Source organism: Saccostrea echinata, unplaced genomic scaffold, assembly GCF_033153115.1.
Source record: "Saccostrea echinata isolate AGI-Se365-2 ecotype Australia unplaced genomic scaffold, CSIRO_AGI_Sech_v1 ptg000009l, whole genome shotgun sequence".
NCBI lineage: Eukaryota > Metazoa > Mollusca > Bivalvia > Ostreida > Ostreidae > Saccostrea > Saccostrea echinata.
In genome coordinates, this window is record NW_026889758.1 from 22,115,108 (window position 1) to 22,139,860 (window position 24,753).

Consider the following 24,753-nt stretch of genomic DNA (forward strand, 5'->3'; position numbering starts at 1 on the left):
TCAAACTAAAGTATCCTTTAGAAATATATCAAAGGTGGTAACTTTCGGAGTACCTTGTCCACAACATTGTTCGTCTTTGGGGGCTCGAAAGTTGGTTCCTTTGCAGCATTGTTGTGAGAATATGGAATACAGCTCTTTTCCGCAACACTCAACAGGGTCTTTGATCTTTGAAATGTTGTGAAGTTTCTCATCGCAGCATTTCATGCTTGATTTCACATCGTAAGAAGTATCACCACATAAACCTTTTGTCAACTGTATCACTCTGTCATCTTCGCAGCGGTGTGTTGTCGGGTTGAACGGTTCACCAAAACAGCAGTCCATACCACTAGATTTTAGACCTGGCTTGTTTGTACAACAGAAATGTGTTGATTTGTTGATCTGAATGTCGCCACAGCAAATCTTATTTTCTACATAAATAAAAAATGCATTTTAATACACTCTCATTCATGAAGTTGATCTTTTTTAAAATTTTGATTTGTGACATGTCTACCATTTTTGATGAAAATTTTAATTAATAATAGTAGTTTCTTACGTACGTGTTTCGTTGTAAAGTCGGCCGCCACAACACACCCTGGAGATACCTTTGTTCCATTTATGTAGGAGTTCGTTTCCACAACAGACAAACACGTTTTTGTTATACAATTGATCTGCAATGAATTTTAAGTGTAAATCTGTCAAGACATTCATGTGATCCCTTTTAATCCTAAATAAGTGAACAATTACAACGATGATCAGTAATTTATAGTAAAAACCTGTACCTCGACAGCAAGACATTGAATCCTGTTTTCTAGAGACCTTTCCGCCACAGCAGATAGAGATATTTGGATCATAAGTTGTCAAAGTGCCATTTCTATAACAAATTTCTTTCCCATTGATACACGTATTTAATATCGTCAGGGTGACTAAAGAGAAAATAAGAAAATACTATTATTACAATATTTTGTGTTATCAAGAGTTATTGTTCTTACAGCAGATGCTTCTGATACAGAAGAGGATTGTTAAGTATAGAATGTACTTCCATTGTAAAGACGCTAAAGAAAAAAACTTTCTTTACTTAGACTTACAAATATTTTCATCTTTCAAACTTTCAAACGTGACCTTAAATTGACATACTACAATATGTAATTTTTACTTGGATTTATTACTCTAGGATGCATTTACCAGATATTTTAAAATCGTGCCCATCCTCTGTATTTTTATGAATTTTAAAGTGTATCTTATCTTAGTACATGTATTAGTAATTTAGTATCTTAAACAATATTCAGTGCCTTAAAGTAATGAATATTAAATATGACTCTAAATTAATGTTTATAATTATTATCATTATTATAATTATCTACTTGATCTAGGTTCTCATCAATGAATACTTTAATTCTCTATACTAATTTTATACTCGGTTACCGGGGAAAAATGTTATACAAATGCGCGTCTACAGTTGTTTCTTTCTTTCATTCATATTTAATTCCTGGAGTGTATATTTATGGTGCCTTAAAACTTCAACAATAAAATATAACTGTTATTTCCCTTCCTTACAAATGTGCAAACTCTTATCATTTATGGTTTGCACATATTTTTTGTATAATTGCATTGAAATACACAAAAGTATCGAAAAAAATTCTATCAATTGAACTTACAAGTTCCTTTTTGCCCCTGATGTTGAATAGTATCATTAATATACAACTGTCACTTGTAAATTATTTGCTAACATATGCTGAAATGAAAATGACAAACTTCTGTAATGTTCGTCGAAGTTGCATTTATAGTTTCCACCACTGTAAAACTTTGAGTTTTTCTATATATTTATATTTAAAAACTTAAGTTAAAGGTGGCCCAATTTTCCAGGGTTTTATTTTCTAAAAACTACGGTAAAACAATTGTACATCTTGCTTTAATATGATTAAAACAGCTTTGGAATGGTACTGAATTGAGACTAGACATAATATCCTTATAGGTTTTGATAGTTAAGCATTTCATCTGGCATATAAAATAGCAAGTGAAATTGCATTAAATCCAAAATTTAATAATTCTGTTCATCATGATTTACATCTTTATAATTAAGCATAAGGACCTTTCAATATTGAAAAAAAAACATGCTTACCAGGGAAAATAAATAGTATTAAAAGTTCCTTTAAAAAGAATGAAGATACCTAGCTAGAATATGAAACTGACAGAAAGATCATTTTATTTTCAACTGTCATGGTTCGCAGCCCTTGACCCCTTTCTTTCTGCCCCTTTCTCTTAAAAATGTGTCTTTTTACCTCCATTCATAAGATGTAGAAAGAAAACAGAAAATTATGTGCTTCATTGATTTGCCGACGTCTTTTGTTGTACTGTTTTTTTAATAGTAATAAAGTGATATAGTTAAAATAAACATGACAAATAAAAAGACCTGTTTACAAACTAATTCAAGCATGTCATGCTACTCTGGACTTCAATCCTTGCTCCTCATAATCTGTATTTAGAAAATATTTTAAACCTAGTTTCTTTTTAGGAGTCAGTGTTACATTATTCGATGCATAAATGTTTTATCCTAGGAATGTTATATTATCTATTGAATTATTTTCTCTTACTATTTGTCAGTTTTTAAATAAGAAAAAAAAATCTACAATTCCTTTTATGCCTAAAGATTAAAAAGAGAAGCTCATATTTCAACTAAAGCCCAATCTTGCTCTAAAATCATTATGGGTAACTCAAATGCAAAAGCTGTGTGAAATACTACTAACTCGTAATACATTTGTCTGTTTTGTTGATATTTTAAATCATTGTAATGTTTTACAGAACGAGTCATCTAGTTTTATTTATATGAACAATAGATGTATTTTCATGGATACCTATATCTATGTTTTCTCTATATTCACAATACAGCAAACTAAAAACCCGAAAGATGACACAGAGTGGACGTAGTGTGATTTGTATTCTATATATAGGAATATTACATAACTTAATTACCGTACTCTTAATGATTGGTTTGAAATAAGAAATGACATTATGAATTTGACCTAAGAAAGTGGTTAATAAAAAATAAAAACTATAAGACGGAATGTTAAAGTGGAATATTTAACAACTATGATGAGAAAACTATTTATTCAATTAATTTGTACCGTGTTAACAGGTCTATGATGCTATTTAAACTTAAATAGGCCAAGTGCAGTCTAAATGTAATCTGTTTATAAACAATCATGATCGTGTCAAACGTAAATAATACTCGCATGACAAGGAAGCGGGGCAGGGAATATTCCAGCTGAATATTTCCTCGCTTGTGTATGACCCCCTAACATCTATTTTATGTGTATCATGGATTTGAGATAACTAAAAGAAAAACGAAAAAAAGATATATCTCTTCTTTAAATTTAAATGTCCACCAGAGTAACTTAATTATAAATATATGTAAAATTACATATTGCGTCTACTGAAATAAATGATATGTCTTTCTTTCGTTCATGTACTAATTTAGAGCACGCCTCTTTCTTAAACTGAATTTTTTTGGTTATTTCAATTTGAATTTGAATTAAATGGTTAAAAGTCTAAAGGGGTCCCCATAAAAGTTAATCATTTATTTTGTTATATGCAATAATAAACAAAGAAGCAGACATACATGTATTACTTTTATCTAATGAAGTAATATTCCTGCTGAAGTCAGAAATACAGCATTGACTTCCAAATAAATAAATAAATAAATTAATTAATCAATCAATCAATCAATAAAAAAATTATAAAAAAGAATATCATGTGCCTCGTTTGCAAAAAAAAAAAAAATAAAAAAAATAAAAAATAAATAAACGAACTTGAAAGAGGAAACAGACACAAAAGTATAACTGAATATTAACAACTATGGACTTGGTTGAAAAATATTATATATGCATGTTTTTTTTCAGATCAATGTAATTCAAGCCAAATTTGAAATGAATACAGAATAAGATTTTTCACAGCGTCAGAAACATTTGTTGGTCACGAGGACTGAAAAGGGGTCCTTCCTAAACAATTTTAAGGTCATGGGTTTGAGATCGTCGTTTAAATGGGAAATTTATCAAATATAATCTGAAGGAAAAATAAAACAAATTCTATCAATTGCTGTTATAGCTAAAAAAAATTAAGAATATTTTTTCACGATATAGATATAACATTTGTTTTAAACTTGAAATTAAATGAACTGAACTCTGTTCTGTGATTCTTTTTAATACATGCTTGTTGTATTTTGCTTCCACACTAGTTCTATAATAGTTTGAGGAAAAGGGATACTTTTTTTGTTTTAGAGATACAGTAGTTTAAATATACTAATCAATAGAAAATAAAATATTATTCTCCTAATTAATAATTAAAAGGCTTGTCCTGACGATAACGTATTATGTATAGGCATGACCTTAGTACATCATCATACCTGTTATTATGCGAAGCGTAAGGTGGCGCATGTTTACCATCAGACTCTTGTGAATTAAGTACTGAAGACAAATTTTAGATCTGATATTTATTTTTTATTTACGGTCTTTTGGAAAGACTTGCTTAAATGGATTTTTCAAGGTCTAAAAGAAAAATTTTCAATCTAACAATACTCTTTTACAATACTCTCAAATAAACGGTATTTTCTACTTTGTTGTGTCCAAAAATTATTATCACTTTCAGTGGACAATTTGATTTCCATTTTTTCCAGTAGAATTGGGATTTCCGTCTATGTAATTTCATTTTTTTAAAAAATGAAATGAAGAGAGTGTAATTATGAACAAGATACTTATGCCAGTCATATATTATCAAGAGTTCCTTTACATTTTAATATCGAAAGTTGTAACTGAACATTAAAATTTGAATGGAAGCTATCCGTTTAAAAAACGTTTAGAAATTAAAAAAAAAACTATGTAATAGATTTTGTTTGATGTAAACAAGTCCTCTTAAATTGATTTATGATGTCAAAGAAAAAGGCAAAGACAACGAATAGTGTTCGGTCTAAGAAAAAAACTACAAACAATACATATCTGTGAACAGGGCATAAACGCGGACCCCCCGGAAATCCAGAGTTGGATAAGGTGGCTAGGAGGAGTAGTATTCCCTGTTGACCGAGCACATTCGCCGTGAGCCCTATATGTTGATAAGGTAGACGGAATATTCCGTAGTCAAATTCAGTATAAAAACAAAGGCCTAATTAATGGATATGAAACACGTCAGCCAAAATACGACCCATCGATAGGTTATATTTGCTAACAAAGTCATTATAACGATAATAGAATTTACGAAATGCTGCCTTTAAACGATTTTTTGAAATTCCTGTAATATCAACTTATCTGTCATTAGTCTGCCTCGGCTTAAAAATTAATCGTACTCAGGGCATGCCCATGAGCATCGAATAAGTTGGGAGATTTAAACACCATATGCAAATGATAGCGGAATATTACTACATAAATAAGAAAAGTTGACGATGGAAAAGCAGAAGTCATCTTTTTTGTCACACAATCTAGTTGTTTGTTGGCCCTTATCGTCTTTGGTCAGTAAAACATCCAAATATGAAACAGATGTGGCAGAATATATAGTATATTTTATTTCGAGTTCACTGGGATATATCGAGTCGACATATGAATGGAAATAGCTATTGTTAATCGATAAAAAACCGTCGGTATATCTGAATGTGGTCTTGAAGGCCACAACAACTGTTTTCATGTAGAGGTTTTTAAATAAATTCTGCTTCAAAGGAATAAAAAACAGGTCGAAATGAGGAATAAGTACATTTGATGGAAACTCATACACTACAATATATAAATTTTCTATCATATTTGTTACTGGCAATGTATAAAGTCTGTAGTATAATTTTGTAAGATGTTATCAAGAACCGCAGATAGACTAAACAGTTGTTCCCACAAAAGTTAAAAGAATTTTATTAGTTTATTTTTGTTTACATTTCGTTTTGTAAAACAATGATCTTATCATTTCCTATATTGTATTTTTAAGTTTTTTTTTAGTATTCTGAAATAGAAAAAAAATAATGGTATGATGATTTCTAAAGACTTCCTGTATGATAACTGAATTTGTTCCTCAAAAACAATTTTATTTTCAGAGTTTGTTTGAAAATAAAAAAAAAACACCACGGAAGTAGTGAGAGATTATCTGAAATATAAAGGAAGCATCAAAGTGTCGTCAATTTGCCATGTTACTACATCATCCTTTTCAAATTTAACCAGTATTGATGAAATCATTCATGGGCAAAAATGCTAGAATGTTCAGTAAAGAAAAACATATCACTTGACACTTTGCTTTACATAACCAAAATGCAATAGAATTTTTTTCTTCTGACTTTAGATAGATTGAAACTAAATTCCTATGTCTGATCGCAGTAATGTATAAACATATCATTTCCTTGAAAATGAAATGAGAACAACTCCATATAATACTTTTACACAAGTACACAGTTTAGAATAGGGCATAAAACATTTAAATGTCAATTATATTCATTATTGTTCGAACAAAGCATGACATAGATAAGTCATTGAGTATTTTATTCATTTTTCACAATATTTTGAATTAATTATCTTATCTGTAACTTTATTCTGATTTATTCAACAGCACTTTCCTTTTTGTTGTCATTATTAAAAATGATTTTGATGACTAACATTGATTGATTGTTGATTATTTGATTGTGTTTTGTTTAGCGTTTCATCCGAGAATTTTTCATTCATAGAGAAGTCAACGGTGAAGGGCTCCAAATTTAGACCTATACTCGGCACTCTAGGCCATTGAGCAGTGAGCGTCTTTATCGTGCCACCGCCTTCCGTGACTCGGGACCTTGGTTTTTAAGGTCTCATTCGGAAGACCCGTGACCTTCACTTCTAACGAGAGGCGCTTTGCGAAGGAACAGTGATTATGTCTTAGGTTTGACGAGGCAAGGCGAACGAGAATAGAACCCGGGCCACTCGATCACGAAGCGAACACCCTACCATGATGACTAAGAAAGACTCGCACTGAAGTAAACAAACCATGTGAATTCTGTTAAGTAATTCTGTACGTGTTTTTATTTTATATTAATGGCAAGAATATTTCTTTTAGAATGGGAATATTCAATTTTATATAATATGATATTGGCATAATTTTAAAAATATGTCTTGTGTTGTTTAGTCAAGCAATTTTTCAAAGATATGAGTACTTGCAAGAATTAAAAATGTTTTATTTCATATATTTTTTGAAATTAGCATAACAGTTCGAAAATCATAAAAATAGAGATCAAATAGAATTTTCGTTTGATGAAGACATATTCAAAGACATGTTTAAGAGTGCAATGATCCCACCTCTGATTTTTTGGAGGTCCATGTTTGCTCTGCTTCTATTTTGTATTGTTTAATGGATTTTTGAGCTTGAATACTGTTCGTTATCTCCATATATTTCATCTATATAATCAACTGTACAAGGATGGCTTTTTAAAAAATCCTCTTACTTTTTCATGCTTTTCAGAGTATAACGCTATCACTTTCAACATAATACAAAATAAGACAAGTTAACTTTATCGACGTTATCACTCTAGAAAGAGACTAATAGAAGAAAGAGAACTCTGATACTGTTCAAGAGATTTTCTGAAGAATGAGAGTATTTATTGGATGAAAAAAATTCGAGTTATTGTCTTTAATATAAAAGATAACAGATATATACAAAAATGAAATTTGCGAAAATGTACAGATAAGATAAAAAATATATTTGGGAATTACATATTTTTGATATCAAATGTGTTTGAAAACCTATTTTCCCCTGAGAAATTAAGCCTATACAGTGTCTTATTTGATAAATTCCAATTTAGAATTACTGTTTCGTAACTAATATTTCCTGCTTCATAATTGCGAACATGTATTTCTTGATTACAGTGGATATTTCCATTGTGTGTTTGAGTGGATTTTTGCATTATGTAATCTTCAGGGTATTCTTATTGGTTTCTCTAAGTTTTGATGCATTTTGGCAAAAAAGGGAAGTATTAAGTTCAGATTTGAAATAATATTCACCTCTCATTCCGCGTGTCTTAAAATAACAATAAACAAAAAACCTCTTTCCTACGGATTATGACAAAATATTTCTATATTTTTTACATTTGAATAAAATTTTTAAGACTGCTACTTTGTAAAATCAAATGAAACATGACATAATATGAAACACCGGTACCAGAAATAGTCTTTTAAGAACAAAAGTCTTTCTAGGAAGTTTACTCTTTAGTTTTTTTGCTTCAAAGAAGTCTTTTTATCAGCTAAATGGTTTAATTAAGTTAACTTTAATTATTGCCTTGTACATTTTTCTTTTTGTCTTATTCGATCACTTTTATTCCATCCTTCCGAAGAGGTTTCCTATTTAAATAGCAAGAGGCTCAAAGACCTTTATGGTCACCTGAATGTCCCTCGCATGGTTACTTTGGGTCACCCAGACTGGAATTTCACGTCTTTGGTAAAAGATAAAAACAATATTTAGTATAATCATAAAAACAGTCTGCCTGCTAGATGTCTTTGAATATAGAAAAAGATTTTATTATATAATGTACTAAATATGTTCAATTTATAACCACCTTGCCCCACCCTGACTGCTGGTCTCAGGTGACACGAGTTTTACATCTTTGGTTAAAGGTAACGCACTCTTTGTAATGATATAACCAGTTTACCCACTAGATATATTTTAGAAAAGATTTCACTTTGAAAATTACAAGAATGTAATGAATTTTCAATATACCTTATCTTTAGGGCTTGAACCATGCATGGGATAATGGTCATGAATTTCATATGTACAATTTTGGAAATGCTCAGTGTTTGTCTGCTTTCACGAGGAAATATTTTTAAAATTTTAATGTATTTGAAACATCCAATGTCCAATAAGGACTCACCTAGGAGAGGAACAATGGAACCCAAAGTTACAAATTTCACAATTTTGGAGAAAGGTTGAGTATTCAATGTAATCACGCAGTTTTTCTGCTACATGTAGATATCCATGAGCAAAGAACATTTTATAAAATATAATGCAGTTTCATATATATTACCAAATTAGCCCAACCCTGAAGCCTTAACCATGGACCCAGAGGTTATAAATTTCATTATTTTGGTAGAAGACTTATTGCTCATTATAATCATGCCAACACCTTGACAGCTTATTATCAAGGGGTATAGAAGAAGATTTTTAAAGATTGCATAAAATTTGATAATTTTTGATAGACCCCTCAGGCAATGGGTAGACAGAGACCATAAATTAAGACTTTTTTGTCCCTCTTAACTTATCAATAACAATTATAATATATTGAAATTGGTTCATTGCTTCTAAAAACCTGAAATTGAAGCTGAAAATTTTCATAAAGACATACACAAACGACGACAGACTAAAATGAAAAAAGTGAAGATAACAAATGTGATCAATCTCACGAACCCTGTAAACCGTATGAAACGTGAACAGAGCAGAACTTGGAAACACCAGAGGTGGGATCAGGTAGAGGAAGTAGCAGATAACAAGAGGACACCTGAGTGCCTCAGGTGACTTAAACTTGCATTTAGAAGAATATAAAACAAAACAAGTGAGGTAATACCTGTATAAAGTAAGATACCATTATTAATGGATAATAGCTACACTTTCTTTTGTGACTATAAGTACTGAGTGTACAAAATCGCCATGACTTTGGTAAAACTTAGTTCCATATTGCCAACAGAGTGGAAAGACATAAATTTGTTGCAGAAGCATTTTGCCTCAATTAGGAAACACAGCAATTACAAACGATAAACTTTTAAATAACAGATTTTAATCGAAAGCATACAAATTCATTAGTTTTAACGACATAATAGTCTTAGCAACACAATATAATTTATCTCTTATACATGTTATAGGTACTTATAAAATATTAATCCGAGACAATGAATTAAAAAAAGAAAACTGATGAGAATAAAAAAAAGGAAATTAAAAAAAATATGGAATTCAAAAATACGGTAGAAAGTTAAAAATCACAGTCCTGAGCTTCAAACACAATAGAAATAAACATAGAGTGTTTTCATGCCATCGAAAATTAAGCATTGGATTAGGGATCACATTTCATCACTCTGTACATAATAAAACAATAATAGCAACAACTACACAGAATCAAAACAAAAAAAGCTAGCAAACAAATAAAAAAACTACCAAATAAATAAAATAAATCGAGCAGAATTAAATTTAAGAACCTAATTAGCGAATGTTTAGTCGCAAAAATTCACCTAATAATTTATTTGCCATCTTTCTTATTCTCTTTCTCATCTCTTTGACAAATTTTTGTCGGCTTTCCTCCTTACATTGGTTTTGTTTTCTCTGTATAATATTGTATGTATTTTTTTTCAACGGCAATAAGAAGTCAGTATCCCCCAGCCGCAGTAGTCTCCCGGCAGTGATCGTACTGTGGGTTAAAAGCACATACTCTTGAATATTGGAATTCAGTCTCTTACACTTACACGGCACCATTATTTTTAGCTCAATTTTTTCTTGCTTTTCCTTCTTGTTTTCCATGTCTAATACTTCTACATTTAAAATCCAGTATAATTCATTTTCTGTTCTTGTGTTGATGAACAACTTAAAAACTGAAATAAAAGATATTGTATATACATTTTATTAATTACAGTATCTCTTTTATTAAAAAGAATTACTATGATCAAAGACTATTGAAGAAAAACAAATGACCTTTCTTGTCGCAAACTGAGACATTTTCAGTCCTGATGAGGTCCAAAAAAGAAGAAATATTTCTATTACATATTTTACAGATTCCGTATGCTGGGTCCAGATGTATAGCCGTTGCATTGGTTCCATCATGGGTATGTTCCAATATCGCTTCGATCTTTTCGTCTGTAATAATAAAGATAGAAACACAATCTGATAAATAAACATTGATAATCTTCCAAAAACAAAACCTGTATAATTTAAATATGTGTACGCCAATAATCCATGGGCCTCACCGCTCATCTCACCTGAGTAACTTTGGATCTTCTTGAAAAATTGAGCAAGTTGGAGCAATTTGGTAAGACTTTTCCTACTTACTCCTATGTCAGACTTTTAACTCCCTGTTGTGGCTGCATTCTTGCTCCGGTTCGTAACTCCCCCCAAAAAATTGAATCTACGCTACTGTATATCAATATAACACATCGTCCCCACAGTCCTTCAGAAGATTATTAAGAATTTTCCACGTTTTTCCTATTTTAAAATTTTTAACTTAAAATAAGATTGCTCCATCTGATTTTCGCTTCCTGCTAAATACCTCTTCTTGACGATAAGCTTTTCTGTTCTTCCGATTATATTAATTGAGTTTCCATAACTCAATGATGATTTTTGCCAAGATTGGCAATAGTTTGTGAATGTTTTCGACAGACAAGCGTCGGACAGGTGTTGCCGAAAAAAAATCTTTGGCTCGGATAACGAAAAAAGAATTGCAATGCAGAAACAAGATGTGTTTGTGAAACACTGATGATCCCGTATGGCAACTTATAGCAAAGGTTAAACTTTCTCAAATGCAAATCAAATATGTTGGTACCCAAAGTAAGGTCTTGTCTCAAGGAATAAACCTGTGAATAATGAAAGCCCTAGCAGCAACCATTGAATAGATATGGAAAAATTAAAGTTTTTTTTTCAGAAGTATGTCAAACATCAAGATCAAATGGTCAAAATTAATGGTGCCAAAGGAAAGGCCTTGTCCCAAGAAATACACAGGTGAAATATGAAAGCACCAACCGTTCAAAAGTTATGACCAAGTTTCCAAAAGCAGGTCAAACTCCAAGGTCAAAGGGTCAAAGTTGTTGGTATCCAAAGAAAGGTCTTGTCACAAGGATTACTTATGTGAAGTATGAAAGCCCTAGCACCAACCTTCAAAAGTTATGGCCAAGATTGAAGTTTTCCAAAAGTAGGTCAAACTCCAAGGTCAAGGTCAAAGGGTCAAAGCTGTTGGTATCCAAAGATGGTCTTGTCACAAGAATAACTTGTGTGAAGAATGATAGCCCTAGCACCAACCATTGAAAAGTTATGGCCAAGGTTAAAGTTTTTCAAAAGTAAGTCAAACTCTTAGGTCAAGGTCAAAAGGTCAAAGTTGTTGGTATCCAAAAAAAAGGTCTTGTCACAAGGATTACATATGTATAGTATAAAAGCCCTAGCACCAATCCTTCAAAAGTTATGGCCAAGGTTAAAGTTTTACAAAAGTAGGTCAAACTCCAAGTTCAAGGTCAAAGGGTCAAACTTCTTGGTATCTAAAGGAAGGTCTTGTCACAAGGATTACATGTGTGAAGTATGAAAGTCCTAGCACTAACCGTTCAAAAGTTATGAACATTAAAATTCAGTAAAATTCTGCAAAACTGGGTCAAACTCAAAGGTCAAGGTCAAAAGGTCAAATTTGATGGTACCCAAAGAAAGGCCTTGTCACAAGGAATATGCTTGTGAAATATGAAAGCCATAGCTTCAGCCAATCAAAACTTATGGGCAATGTTAAAGTTTTTGCGGACAAACAGACAAACAGACAGACAGACGGACGGACACGGCAAAAACTATATACCCCCGAATCTTCGAAACGGGGGCATAAAAAATATGCATTTAAATGACATTATTAGTTTTCAAAATGAGTAATTAATTATGATGCATGGAATGATAAAAAAAAATTATAAACCAAGACCGTATGGGAAGATGGAGTTTTATATAGAAAGTAGTTTAAGTAAACTATCATCTGTTACCTGATTAAATCAATCACGTATTTAATTAATCAATAAAATTTCATGATTTTTACCGAGAGGGCTTGAATCAAGACACTTTCACCTTTCCGAGAAATAAATATCTCCTTACAAAACGTACAAAACATAAAGTATCCCTGAATGAGGTATCTTTAGGATAAATAACAAGAAGTAAAACTTAATATATTATAAGTAAATACTTTCTGGATTAAGTAACGTACCAAAACATTTTTCCGTTGTTTTATTGTAGATGTCAATACCACAACAACCATGTGAAACTTTGTCATACGTTTTTTTTCCACAGCAGGCTGTTTGATTCGAAAGCGGATGCCTCACCCCCGTGCAGCAGATATGAGTGGTAGTATTTATGGAACCTTTAATGCCAAATAGATAAGAAAATTACTGTGATGCTTGAAAGTTAGATGACCTTTTTTTTATCAATTATATGGGGATAACTTTTAGTATACCATGTCCGCAACATTCTTCCTCTATAGGGACTGGCAGATTTGGCCCTTTGCAGCATTTTTCAGAGGGTTTAGAATATAACTCTATCCCACAACATTCAGTTGGGACATTGAATGTTGATGTGTTGTGAAGTTTCTCATCACAACACTTCATAGATGATTCTGTATTGTATAAAATAGAACCACAAAAATTCTCGTTCAATAGTATAACCCGATCATGAACACAGTGATGAGTAGTGGTATTGTAAGGCTCTGTTAAACAACAGTCCATGCTGTCAGACTTTACAGATGTTTGATTTTTACAACAGAAATGTGTAGTTGTGTCCATTTCTTCTTCACCACAGCAATCCATATTTTCTTTAAAAAAATTAAGAATAAGCTGAAATTTAATAAGAACTTTCAATGTGCGATGACATGATGTAATTATAATGAAAAATTAGTTACTAGTAATAATTTCAATTTCTATGAAACTGAGTTTCAAACATTTCTAACTCACGGGTTACATTGTACAATCGACTGCCACAGCATGTTCTTTCGACACCATTGCTCCATTTTGGGAGGGTCTCGTTTCCACAGCAGATGTGAGAACTTTTGTTGTACATTTGAGCTACAATTTATAATTCACTTGCTTTATACATTATACAATTTTGGAGAAAAAAAAATGATAAAAAACAATTATTTTTCAAGTAATACCTGCACCCTGACAACAAGACTCGAACTCTTGTTTTTTGATAACTGTATCATTGCAGCAGACCTGAATGTTTGGATCATATCTATTCTGTGGATTATTACAAATTTCCAGTGCAAATGGGCTTATTGCCGATACAGTAACTACAGAAAAATACAAAACATAATTGTAGAAAAATACCATTGTCAATATAAGAAGTTTGTAGAAGTTATCATTCTTAGCGTATACCACGAAATTTTGGTTCACTTTAACACTATCATGAGAACCCTCATGCTCATTCATGGTTTTTGTAGTATACTTCTATTGCAGCTAAACGTGTAAAGTTTCTTTGGATCTTTACTCATCGGTTATTATGTACAGTTGAAGACCATACAAATTTGAAACCAAAATATGAATTGAGAAAACTTTATACATAAAGTTGTTTATTTTAATTAGACAGAAGAATGATTTCAATTATTCTTATATAACTATTCTCATTATTTTCTGTTGTGTCTTTATTACTTTAAAAATTTAACTGAATTTTTAAAAAGTGCTAATCCAAGCTTTATTTTAAGAGAGAGAGAGAAAAAAATTGATTTAGTGTGTTTTTAATCAATTTTAAGTAGATATTTTCATATTTACAATTTACACAAATAAAATACTAGTAATTCAAAAATTGTATGCGAGTCTCCAAAAAATGACCGTTCTTTTGACAATTTTTTACAAAGATAAAATAAGATTATGCATTTTTGTAATGCAAAAATATTTTTGCTTAGAATAATTTTTATAAAGCAATTTTTGACGTTGTGAAGTACCAAAGGAATCAGTTTGATGATTGTGTTATCATGCGCTAAGGTTCAATAAAAAAAATATAAATTATGAGCAGAGCAACCATGGACCTATGAAAACATCAGTAGTGGGATCAGATACCATGGAGGAGTAGGTATTACCCTGTCAACCAGCACACCCAACGAAAAACCTTTGTCACGATCAAGGAAACGGAAAAAATCCGTGTCAATTAAGTGTGGAAATAGAGGCTTAACAATTGGTATGAACAAAGTCAGTCATCATTCGACCTAACAACGGATTGTATTTGCAAACAAGGTCATTGTCTCGACCAGAGAATTTGTGAAATGTTGACTTTAAACGAGATTGTAGAATCCTTGTATCATCAACTTATGTGTTAGTAGTCTGTCTTATTTTAGAAATTGTTTGTACGAAAAACATGCTCTTGCCTATCGAATTAACTGGGAATTGTATACTCTATATGCGTATAATAATGGTATACTAAGAGCATAATAAGGAGAGTTGAAGATAGAAAAGTTGAAGTCATCATAATTCTCATAAATGAAATCCTTCAAAAAAGATGTTTAGACAAATATTTAATCTTATTTGATGAAATGTGTCAAAAAGGTGCAATAATTTAAGATACAAGGGTACAGACGTAAAAATGGAAAAGCGGAAAGAAAAATGCCGAAATGAAATAAGGTAGAATAAATAAAATGTAGAAAATGAATAAAATGTGACAAAAGCAAATGATGCGTCTTCAGTGCAGTTTAAAAAATACTGTGAAACAAATAAATGAACTTTGAGAAGTGTAGAATATATAAGGAAAACAGTGCCATTTAATTTCATAGGTCAAGAAAAAGAAGAGATCCTAAAGTTTCAATGATAATGTTATGAATGGGAAGGAAACAATTAAATCCACAGCGTGATGGGAAGTCCAGATAAGGATATCTCATTTAAAATGGGTTTGTACCGTGTTGAGCACCCACGTATTATAGGTAAAGTATGTCAAGGGCTTTTCTAAATAGAATTTGTATTATTTTGATAATAAGAGCCTTTAGAAAAACTAAAATGATAAAAATGAGTGAGGAAACATAGTCGGGTATATTCCGATTTTTATTTCCCTATCATATGTGTGTCTGATGTACAGATTTATTTTACTTGTTAGTTTTGTTTTCTTTGATTTTTCTTTCCCTTTTTATCTATTCATTTACCTATGTTTTGGTTTTTTAAGAAAATAAGTTTGTCTGGAAAAAAAACTTTAATAAACGTCCGTCTAAAATAAACTATGAATGAAATTATTCAGTTTATTTTTCAATTTCTCTCAATAATTTCTTGAAAGAATTTCAGAAAAGATAATCCTCTGTTTGCAACAAACAGATTTCTTTCAGCTGCGTAGTATAAAAAAATAGGTGTGGTCATTTTTGTTCTTATTTACACACTGAATTGTCGACGAATTTTTCCGTTATTTCCCGATCATGACAAGGAGCACACGACGGGTGTGACCGGTCGGCAGGGGATGCTCACTCCTCCATGGCACCTGATCCCACCTCGGAGGTCCGTGTTCGCTCTACTCCCGATTTGTATTGTTTTAATGGACTTTGAGCTTGAATACTGTTCGTTATCTCCATATTCATTCTATAAATTTAACTGACAGCTTGTATCATGATATAAATAGTTTTTTGACAAAATTGTCAGGGAAGGATTTGCAGTTTATTTGAGATTTAAATCTTTTCATTAATCAATTGTTTCAAAATAAATGCATGCGTTTACTTTCAAAATAAGATATGTTATTTAATTTCTTATAAAGTAATATTTTTCAGGAATTTTTATTCAACTACATAATTTATATTATTTTCAGATAAAGTAAAAGACAACAAAAACCAAATTATGTAGTCGAGGGACTTTTGTTCATTTCAAACTTATGTACCGCTTGTGTTCAAGCGAAGTTTTTAAGTTCCGTGTGAAAAATTGTATCAAAAGTTATTTATATAAAACGCTTGCTTAAATAAAGCGGGATCCATAGGAAACATATGGTGTCTACATTTGTGCTTTAGTATTTCAGCAATAAACAAGGAAAAAAAATTGAAGTCATGAAAGGGAGAGGTCTAACAAAATCTACAGTATGATTCTTACATTGGATGAGTTTTAGAGTGTCAAAATGATATTAAAAATAGATTAATTGACAGTTTTGTTTTCATGGCTTGAAACTGCACTCTACGAAATTATATTTTTGATAAACTATATTTGATTATATAAAAATATGTATATAATATATGCATTCAATGCAATTGGTCAAATTCACTCCTTATTACTTCGCATAAAACCTGTTTCAGGGAAAGGTGTAATAATTTTGCAGCAAAATATGCTAGAATAGATCGACATAAAAAGATGTTTTGTATTTACTGGAGATGTTTGAAAGGTGGGCAACATATAGGTATTTTCAATATTATATATCAATACAAAGGCAGTGTATAAGTCACCATCATACCTGTTATCGTGATAAAGGTAATATAGCGCATGTTTACCATCTAGGTGCTTCTTGATGAATAAAGTGTCAAACAAAAAAAATTGCTTTTAATATACATTCATTGCATTATTCTATCATAATGAGAATTTGGAAATTCAACAAAGATGAAGGTAGCAAAATTTTCAGAATACTGTTATAGAGTTATTGGAATTTCCTGAGTGAAGGTAATGTCCATATAATCCATTGTCAATCTGCGTGGACACTTCCAACTTTGTATGAGTGGATCGGAATTTTTGAAAGGTTTTTTTCCTTTTGCTTTAAAATCGTAATGTGTTAATAGTGACGGGGGAATATTTTGCCATGTATAGAAAATATGATGTGCCTTAGAATCATGTACATGTTCATTTACATTGAACAGACAAAAACATGTAGCGATAGCTATAGATATGGGTTTAAGAAACATGCCCATTTTAAAATTAAAAAAAAGTATTCACCCAGTGGTATTGATAATGATCATTAAAGTGTACATAAATCTACTTGAGAGCTAAAGGAAAAGGTTGCACTGCTCATTGATGAGAAATACAAAGTCTTAAAGTTTTAAGATCCTGCTTGTTACACCTGACCTGAAGATTACTCTTCGATGATTTCTTTTATAGAGGCATTTTGCAGAGTTTTTGAACTATAATAATTAACTGAAATGCAAGAATTTTCAAAAGTTTTACAGAAGACAATTTTGAAATAAAAATGAATAATTTTGATACATGAATGCAATTTATTTCAGAAAAGATAAAGTATAATTTATCTTTGGTACGTCGCTTCTAGCTACAAAAAGCTGATTTTACTGACTCTCAGACTGAATTGAATTATTGAAATTTAATCACAAGAAACATTAACGTGCAATTTCCCGATTTATAAAACAAACTCGATTGTAGTACTTAGTAGTTAAATGTTTTGTGACAGTATGGAATTATGATAAAGAGAATAAGGTCAAGAGGACTTTTAAATAAAGCAGGACTTTGAGATAAATAACAAAAGATATGACAAGGAAATTCACTCAGGAGTACCCAAATACACATTTCCTCATTCTGTCCTTTTATTCTTAATGTTGTATTTAATTAATGTCATATATCTGTTGAAAAATAATTCAATTTATATCATCAATTTCAGTCATAATAAATAATTTACAAAATTCATTTACTAATATAACAGTATATGAAAGTTTTTATAGAACCCATGTTTTGATTATAAACCAAATTCCTTTATGAAATAAAAGTTAATATATTGTGCCAGAAGTTATGGCTTATCAACAGATACTGAATAGCAAAGAGCGAAATCAAAGTGGTGAGAGAGAGAAAAAAACATTGTTTTTTTTCAACTGGTTTCTACACAAATGACTCGATTGTTTAACACGGAGAAGAGTAAAACATGACATAGCTTAAGCTTGTTTAACTTCTGTTCCAAGGTTTTTGTCCATTATAATTTCACAACTATAAATATTTAAGGTCTAACAACTAATTGTATTCAAATTCAACGTGTGCAGTATCAGAATAAAATACAGTGTATATGAGAGTCTTTAGTCATAAAATGTTTGTATAACATCAATTGTTTCTTAAATAATGAAAGATTATGTTCTACTTATACACAACTAGAAGATGTTTTATCAAAGTATTTTTCAAACCATCCTGATACAAAAGAAATACAATAAAATAATTTAAGCAATTGTTTTCCTCAAATTTTCTTCCCATTAACTATTGCTATTACAATTACAAAGTATTTAAGACCAGAAAACTATTTTATGAAGTGGTCTAAGATTAAAAAAATATATATGTTCATCGGTAAATACTACAGCAGTTCTATGTAAATCTGTTTTAATCAGGAAATAAGCTTGAGAATATCACATATTATGTGGAGCAAGTTCAATAAAATTTGATAATGACAACGAGCAAGACAAAATTGTTTTATTAAAATTGCATACTGTATAAAATATATTTGTGTTAAAGTGGACTATATCTTCACGACTGTCGAAGATTGATAGAAAAGGCATCAGAAAAGGTTATTTTTTATGCAGAAATTACTTGTCGCACATCTTCCCCAACACAGTTTTAATTTTTGAAATTTAAAAAATACGTGTAAATCGTAAAATGTATGTTACAACAACTGACGGCACTGTTTTAATTTGACAAAAGTCTGTAATTTTGGTGTTTTGATCGGGTACTTCCTTTCGTGTCATAATGTGTATTTGAACAGACAATTGTGGTTTCCAGTGTTTGGTTGTGTAAGTGGATTTTTGCCCAGATATTCCTTTTTCTGCTTTCGTTTATTAGCTCGTGTCACATGTAACATTAAGTGGGAAGTAATAAAACCAATTAAGATATAAAAATTATGTCACTCTCCCGTCGATTGTTATCTAACAATTAAACACTTAGAACACTTCTCACGAATAAAAAATGGAAGCTTCCGATAGATTTATTTAAGATATTTTTATTCAGAAGAAGATACATTAATAAAATTCATAATGATCTCATAAATTTTTGGGGGAAAAAAACTAAAGAGGAAAAGTAGAATTAGACTGCAAACATAGCTTCTACTGTTTGGGGTAAAATGATTTTCTTTTGATTCTTAATAATTTGGTCTGGTTTTATAAATGCCACCATCAATTTATGTAGATAAAGAAAGTATTCTTTGAATTTTGTATTTGCCTTAAAATGTATTTTATTTTTTTGCTTTGACTAAAAATAAGGATGCAATTTCCCTTACCAAGAAAAACAAAATACAAATAAACATGACTGATATCAATAAGCTTAAGTTCCAGAGTTACGTGAAGACTTTTAGATGAAAAAACCGAAAAGATCCACACAAAAAAAAAAAGAAAAAAGAAAAAGAAAAAAAAAAGCTATTTTCTATGAAGGGGGTGACATTATAATCCTTTTCCAAAGTTACCACTTGAATAGAAGAAGACACTGCAAAGCATGAAAAACGTTAAAAATATATATATAGTTAAGAATTATTCAACCGAAGTGCCAATTATTACTATCAACGTAAGAAGAATAACCCATTCCAAACATTGTAAAATTCTAAAAAAAAAAAAAAAAAAAATCATATAATTTTTCATCATAAATGTTTATTATTATTATTGTTTTCGTGTGCTCCTAGGTAAACAGAAAAATCCGTAGACAATTAAGATGAAATATGGAGGAAACGAACAACAATCAAGCTCAAAAGTCCAATGCAACAATAAAATTAGGAGCCGAGCAAACACTGACCTCTAAAACATCAGAGATGGGATCAGGTGCCATGGAGGAGTAAGCATCCCCTGTCGGTCGGTCAAACCCGCCGTATACTTCTTGTCATGATCGGACAAACGGAAAAATCCGTAGACAATTCAGTGTGTAAATAATGGCTTAACAATTAGTATGAAAAACGAAATTGTTCGTACGTAAAGCATACTCTTGTGTATCGAATCAACTGGGAGACATTAACTCCATGAGAAGATAATAAAAATATATTGCTTTATAACTAAAGGAGTCGCCCGCGTGGCGCAGTGGTTAGAGCGTCTGCTCTAGAGTCGCGAAGTAAGGAGTTGATCCTTACGTCGCGGGTTCGAATCCCACTGTGGGACGTGGAGACCGGTCCTTCGGATGAGACGGTATAAACCGAGGTCCCGTGTCGCAGTAGGTGCTGGCACGAAAAAGATCCTTCGCTGCTCAATAGCCGTAAGTGCCGAGTATAGGACAAAATTTGCAGCTCTCCACCGGCAAGTGGTGGCGTCTCCATATGAGTGAAAAATTCTCGAGAGGGACGTTAAACAACAAACAAATAAACAAAATATAACTAATGGAAGTTGATAGAAAAGTTGAAGTCATCACGTTTGTCATGAAGTTTTGTTATATGTTTACCATTCTTTTTGTAGTATAATAATCAAATATACAACAGATGTGAAAGACTCTTTGCTATCTTTTATTTCGAGTTCCACGGGATACATCGAGTCAACGCAGGGATGAAAATTAATATTGTTAGGCCCTAATTGATAATACGTAGTCGATATATCTAAATGTCGAGTTGACAGCCACAGCAAGTGTTTTCTACTTCTCATACCTATCTTATCTCATATATGTTTGAATAAATTCTGCTTCATATGAATATAAAAATAGGACTGCTAATAATGAGCACAATTGGTACCCATGGGAATTTCCAGATTTTTTGTTTTTTTTTGTTTTTTTTTTTTTTTTAAGACTTGATCTCCTAAAACTACATATATATTGCCAATCAGAAACTCAAGCATCTTTTCAATATCAACTTCGGAGTACTTGTGTTTACAATCAGAATGTTTTTAACAAAATAATTTTGCAAATGATCAATGACAAGGTAAGCAAATTTTCGAGTTTCATTTTTTTAAAAGCAGCTATGACGTCAAAACACCTGGTCTTTCATTTATCAAAGGGACGATTGTAAAAAGTGTTGAAAAGTCGTTTTGATATTATTGACTTTAAAATTTTGTGATTTTAAATTTTGTAAATGTTCTTTGGAGTTTTTAAGTAACCACATCTGATTTACAGCACTTCTCAATATATTGTTGCACAGTACTCCTGAAATTTAATCCCAGCTCCTCTAAAATACAATTAAAATAATGAGTCTTACAAAGATTATGTTGTTATTGTAAGGCGATGTCCATGTCTACGCTTCCGTGGTCTGTGTTCATCTGAGACTATGCTAAATTTGTTCAATTATCTTTGAATTCGATTGCAAGTCAATTAAAAGAAAAAACTTAAGACAGTGGAATTCGAAATGTCATCAAAATTTTGCAGAATGAATGTTATGAAACACTGACCACACTTCATCTTTTCACATGGGTACCACAAAGGTTAACAAGTTGGTATCGTAATAGAAACCGGTCCTGGGGTATAAATTGGCGGTGAGCACCCTGACAACCTCAGTTGCGGTTTTTCAATGATAAATTCTGTATTCTAAATAACTTGTTTTCCTTTAAGGTAGGTATGTTAAAGTATATATATATGTACATATTCATTATCTTAGAGTAAAAGTTTTCATGTAAAACATTGTTTTACTGAATTAACAACCGGATATTCAAACTTTGTATACAGAAAATGAACAAATGTTTCTCGATGATGATAATTAGTGTTTTCCAATTTTAAAGAAATAATTTCATCAGGCACTTTACTAACAGTGCTTGACTGGCTCATTATAAATACAAACTTCCTTCAACATCGTTAAATCTATAGACTGTCGTCTGCGAAATGTTCCATTAATTGTTTACACTGGTTACGTACTTTAACTTTTACTACGATCGATAACTCTAACAAGATATATTGAGATATATTTTAAATAAAGTAAGCCTTTTGAAAATAATATTCTGGATGGAAGTTATAGGACTGGTAATCTTTTTTTCTAAACAGCGTGGTTTAGCTAAAACGTTGTACAACAACAAGTATGTTTTTCAGCGGTATTTTCTCAATATTGACGTAAAACTGGTTTTGTCGTGACGACTTACAATTATAGTGAAACTGCTTTATTTCTTTGAAATGCTTCTCTGTCGATGGGTAATTAGCAAACATGCTAAGTGCATGGTTACGATGTGCAAGGATGTCTCTTCCAAAATTGTTGAATCTATTGTGATAAGGCGTTATTTCTTTGAAAATCTTCTTCTTTGCTCCTGGGTATCTAGAAGGTAAAAAGAGTATATAACATTGTAATAAGCAAGGTTATTTTTTACCAGATTTCTTAGAATCAGTACCACTTGGTCACTTTATTTATTCGTATTCTACTGAAAGAAATTACTCCCCTTTGCTATTAACCTATGATAATTAACCACTGTAAATAATGTAATTGAAAGGTCAATTGAATAACAAAATTACACAAGATTTTCTATAATATTTAATACAAAAGTACTTTCAAAGTTTGTAATGGTCAGGTAGACGTGTTAATAATACTCAGTAGATAAATGAAGGGGGACAAAAATACCTTATCTTTGTACAGTAAATGTTCTTTAAAGACTAAGAGAGGGCAGGGTGAGAGGGAATGAGATGGGTTTACTAATAGTGTTTTAGAACTATTGCTTTGTTCAGTCTGCATGTGACAAATGGGGACAAGTACGTACAGGCAAGTAAATAGATCAGCTATAAGATTTTTTACTGAGCAAAATTTAATTATTTTGTTGATCCCTCATCATCTTATTTCTCTTGCTTTTGGGCAACATAGCTTCACTTATCAGGTCGTTTTGTTTTATTGTATAATCTATCTATGGATCCTCTACAGTGTTACATTATAATACATTTGAATTTCCCGCCATATTCACAGCATATTTGAGAACTCGAATCGAACATTTCTTTATGTCCGCAACATCTTAAAACTGTTCAAGAAGATTCGTGAGAAATGTTTAATTTAAATTAATGCTGTCAAAATAAATTTGAATAGTAGTGTTTTTCATTGTCATAACACTTATTATTATATGCATATTCTTATCATCATTATTAGACATCAACTGGAGCCCAACGTAAATGGCACTTTTTTGAAAAAAATAAAACAGTTAGAAAAGGGAATCGTACTACAATATTTAAAATAAAACCACGAGAAATCTTGCCTTGTGTTGCATTAAAGATGGTTCCTCCGCAACAGACGAAGGAGTAAGCCGGGGATTTGTACAGTTTGTTTCCACAGCACACACTATCCTGCTTATAATGTAGGGTATTATTGCAACAAATTTTCTCTCCTGGGTTGAAGAGTTCTCCTATAAAGTTAAAACATGTAAGTTGACCTAATGGTAATATTGTATATGAATTTAAATCATTTCTAATTGCTTTATATTCAAGGAATGTTGATGTGATTAATCAAGAAATTTATGTATGTGGTAACTATGTAAAAATGTTTTTCGCAAATATTATTCATTTAATAAATTTGATTTCAAGTGATAGACAATGCCCTTCTCTAGAATATTTTACTTTTCGGAGAAGCAATAGAAAATAACTAACATGTGAAATACTTTAAATATACTAAATAAAATATAGCACTCTTTGGAATTTTTGAAAAATTAAATGATTATCATTACAACACGATTTCAGATTTCTCTAGTCTCTTGTGAACAGTCCCATTACAACAGATTTCTGTTCTGGTATGGTACGATTTTCGCGAACGACCCTCATTACAGCAAATAGCATATCCACGGCCTATGAAGGGGACATTCGAATCCTCGTTATAAACGCAGGAGTGGATAGCTACAATAAAACTAGTGATTTAGGGTTAAACCATTTTTTTCTTATATTTGTAGTTTTCTACGTGGTTAAGAAAGGGATTCAGTGAGCGGTCCAAAATCGTGGACAAAAAGATATTTTACTTTAGATATACTTTACCCCTGATATAGATTGTAAGTGCCAACAGTAGTAATGAGAAAGGACCAGCTTTAGTAGTCATCATTGCAAGCATTTTTTAATATTTGTAGATACTTCATATTATATACGGAGATGAGGAAACAAAATTACGCCTGTGTGTTTTATGAAAAATTCTTTTCGGTAGTTTTTCCCTTGGACACCCTACCACAGCTTTCGTTTATGGTAGCAATTTTTACGTCCGCCTTCTTAAGTATATAAATGAATAGGGAGTTGTATCTTGTCTCAGGGTCACGAACAATTTCCCCCCATTGATACATAAGTGAGCAGTAACTCATTCATTGTAATACAAATACCGGTAGTTATT

The 24,753-nt window shown here is 31.3% G+C and overlaps 1 protein-coding gene across 1 annotated transcript; it reads right to left on the minus strand.

The window, feature by feature from the left end:
• LOC133182534 (galaxin-like) lies at positions 1–24,471 on the minus strand. Its single transcript, XM_061317381.1, has 7 exons — positions 24,411–24,471; positions 23,645–23,791; positions 13,817–13,954; positions 13,620–13,730; positions 13,127–13,480; positions 759–902; positions 1–407 (listed from the first exon to the last, which is right to left on the minus strand). Exons 1-7 carry the CDS (start codon positions 24,469–24,471, stop codon positions 1–3), a joined length of 1,362 nt encoding a protein of 453 aa, XP_061173365.1.
• Positions 24,472–24,753: the final 282 nt, after the last annotated feature.

What these genes read in the sequence shown, in the direction of transcription:
- LOC133182534 (XM_061317381.1), bottom strand. Translation starts at nt 24,471, where the DNA reads ATGACTACTAAAGCTGGTCCTTTCTCATTACTACTGTTGGCACTTACA. An exon ending in CATCTTTAATGCAACACAAG is followed by an intron (nt 13,955 to 23,644) that starts GCAAGATTTCTC and finishes ATTTTTCTGTAG; the next exon opens with TTACTGTATCGGCAATAAGC. An exon ending in GGAAGAATGTTGCGGACATG is followed by an intron (nt 903 to 13,126) that starts GTATACTAAAAG and finishes TTTTCTCTTTAG; the next exon opens with TCACCCTGACGATATTAAAT.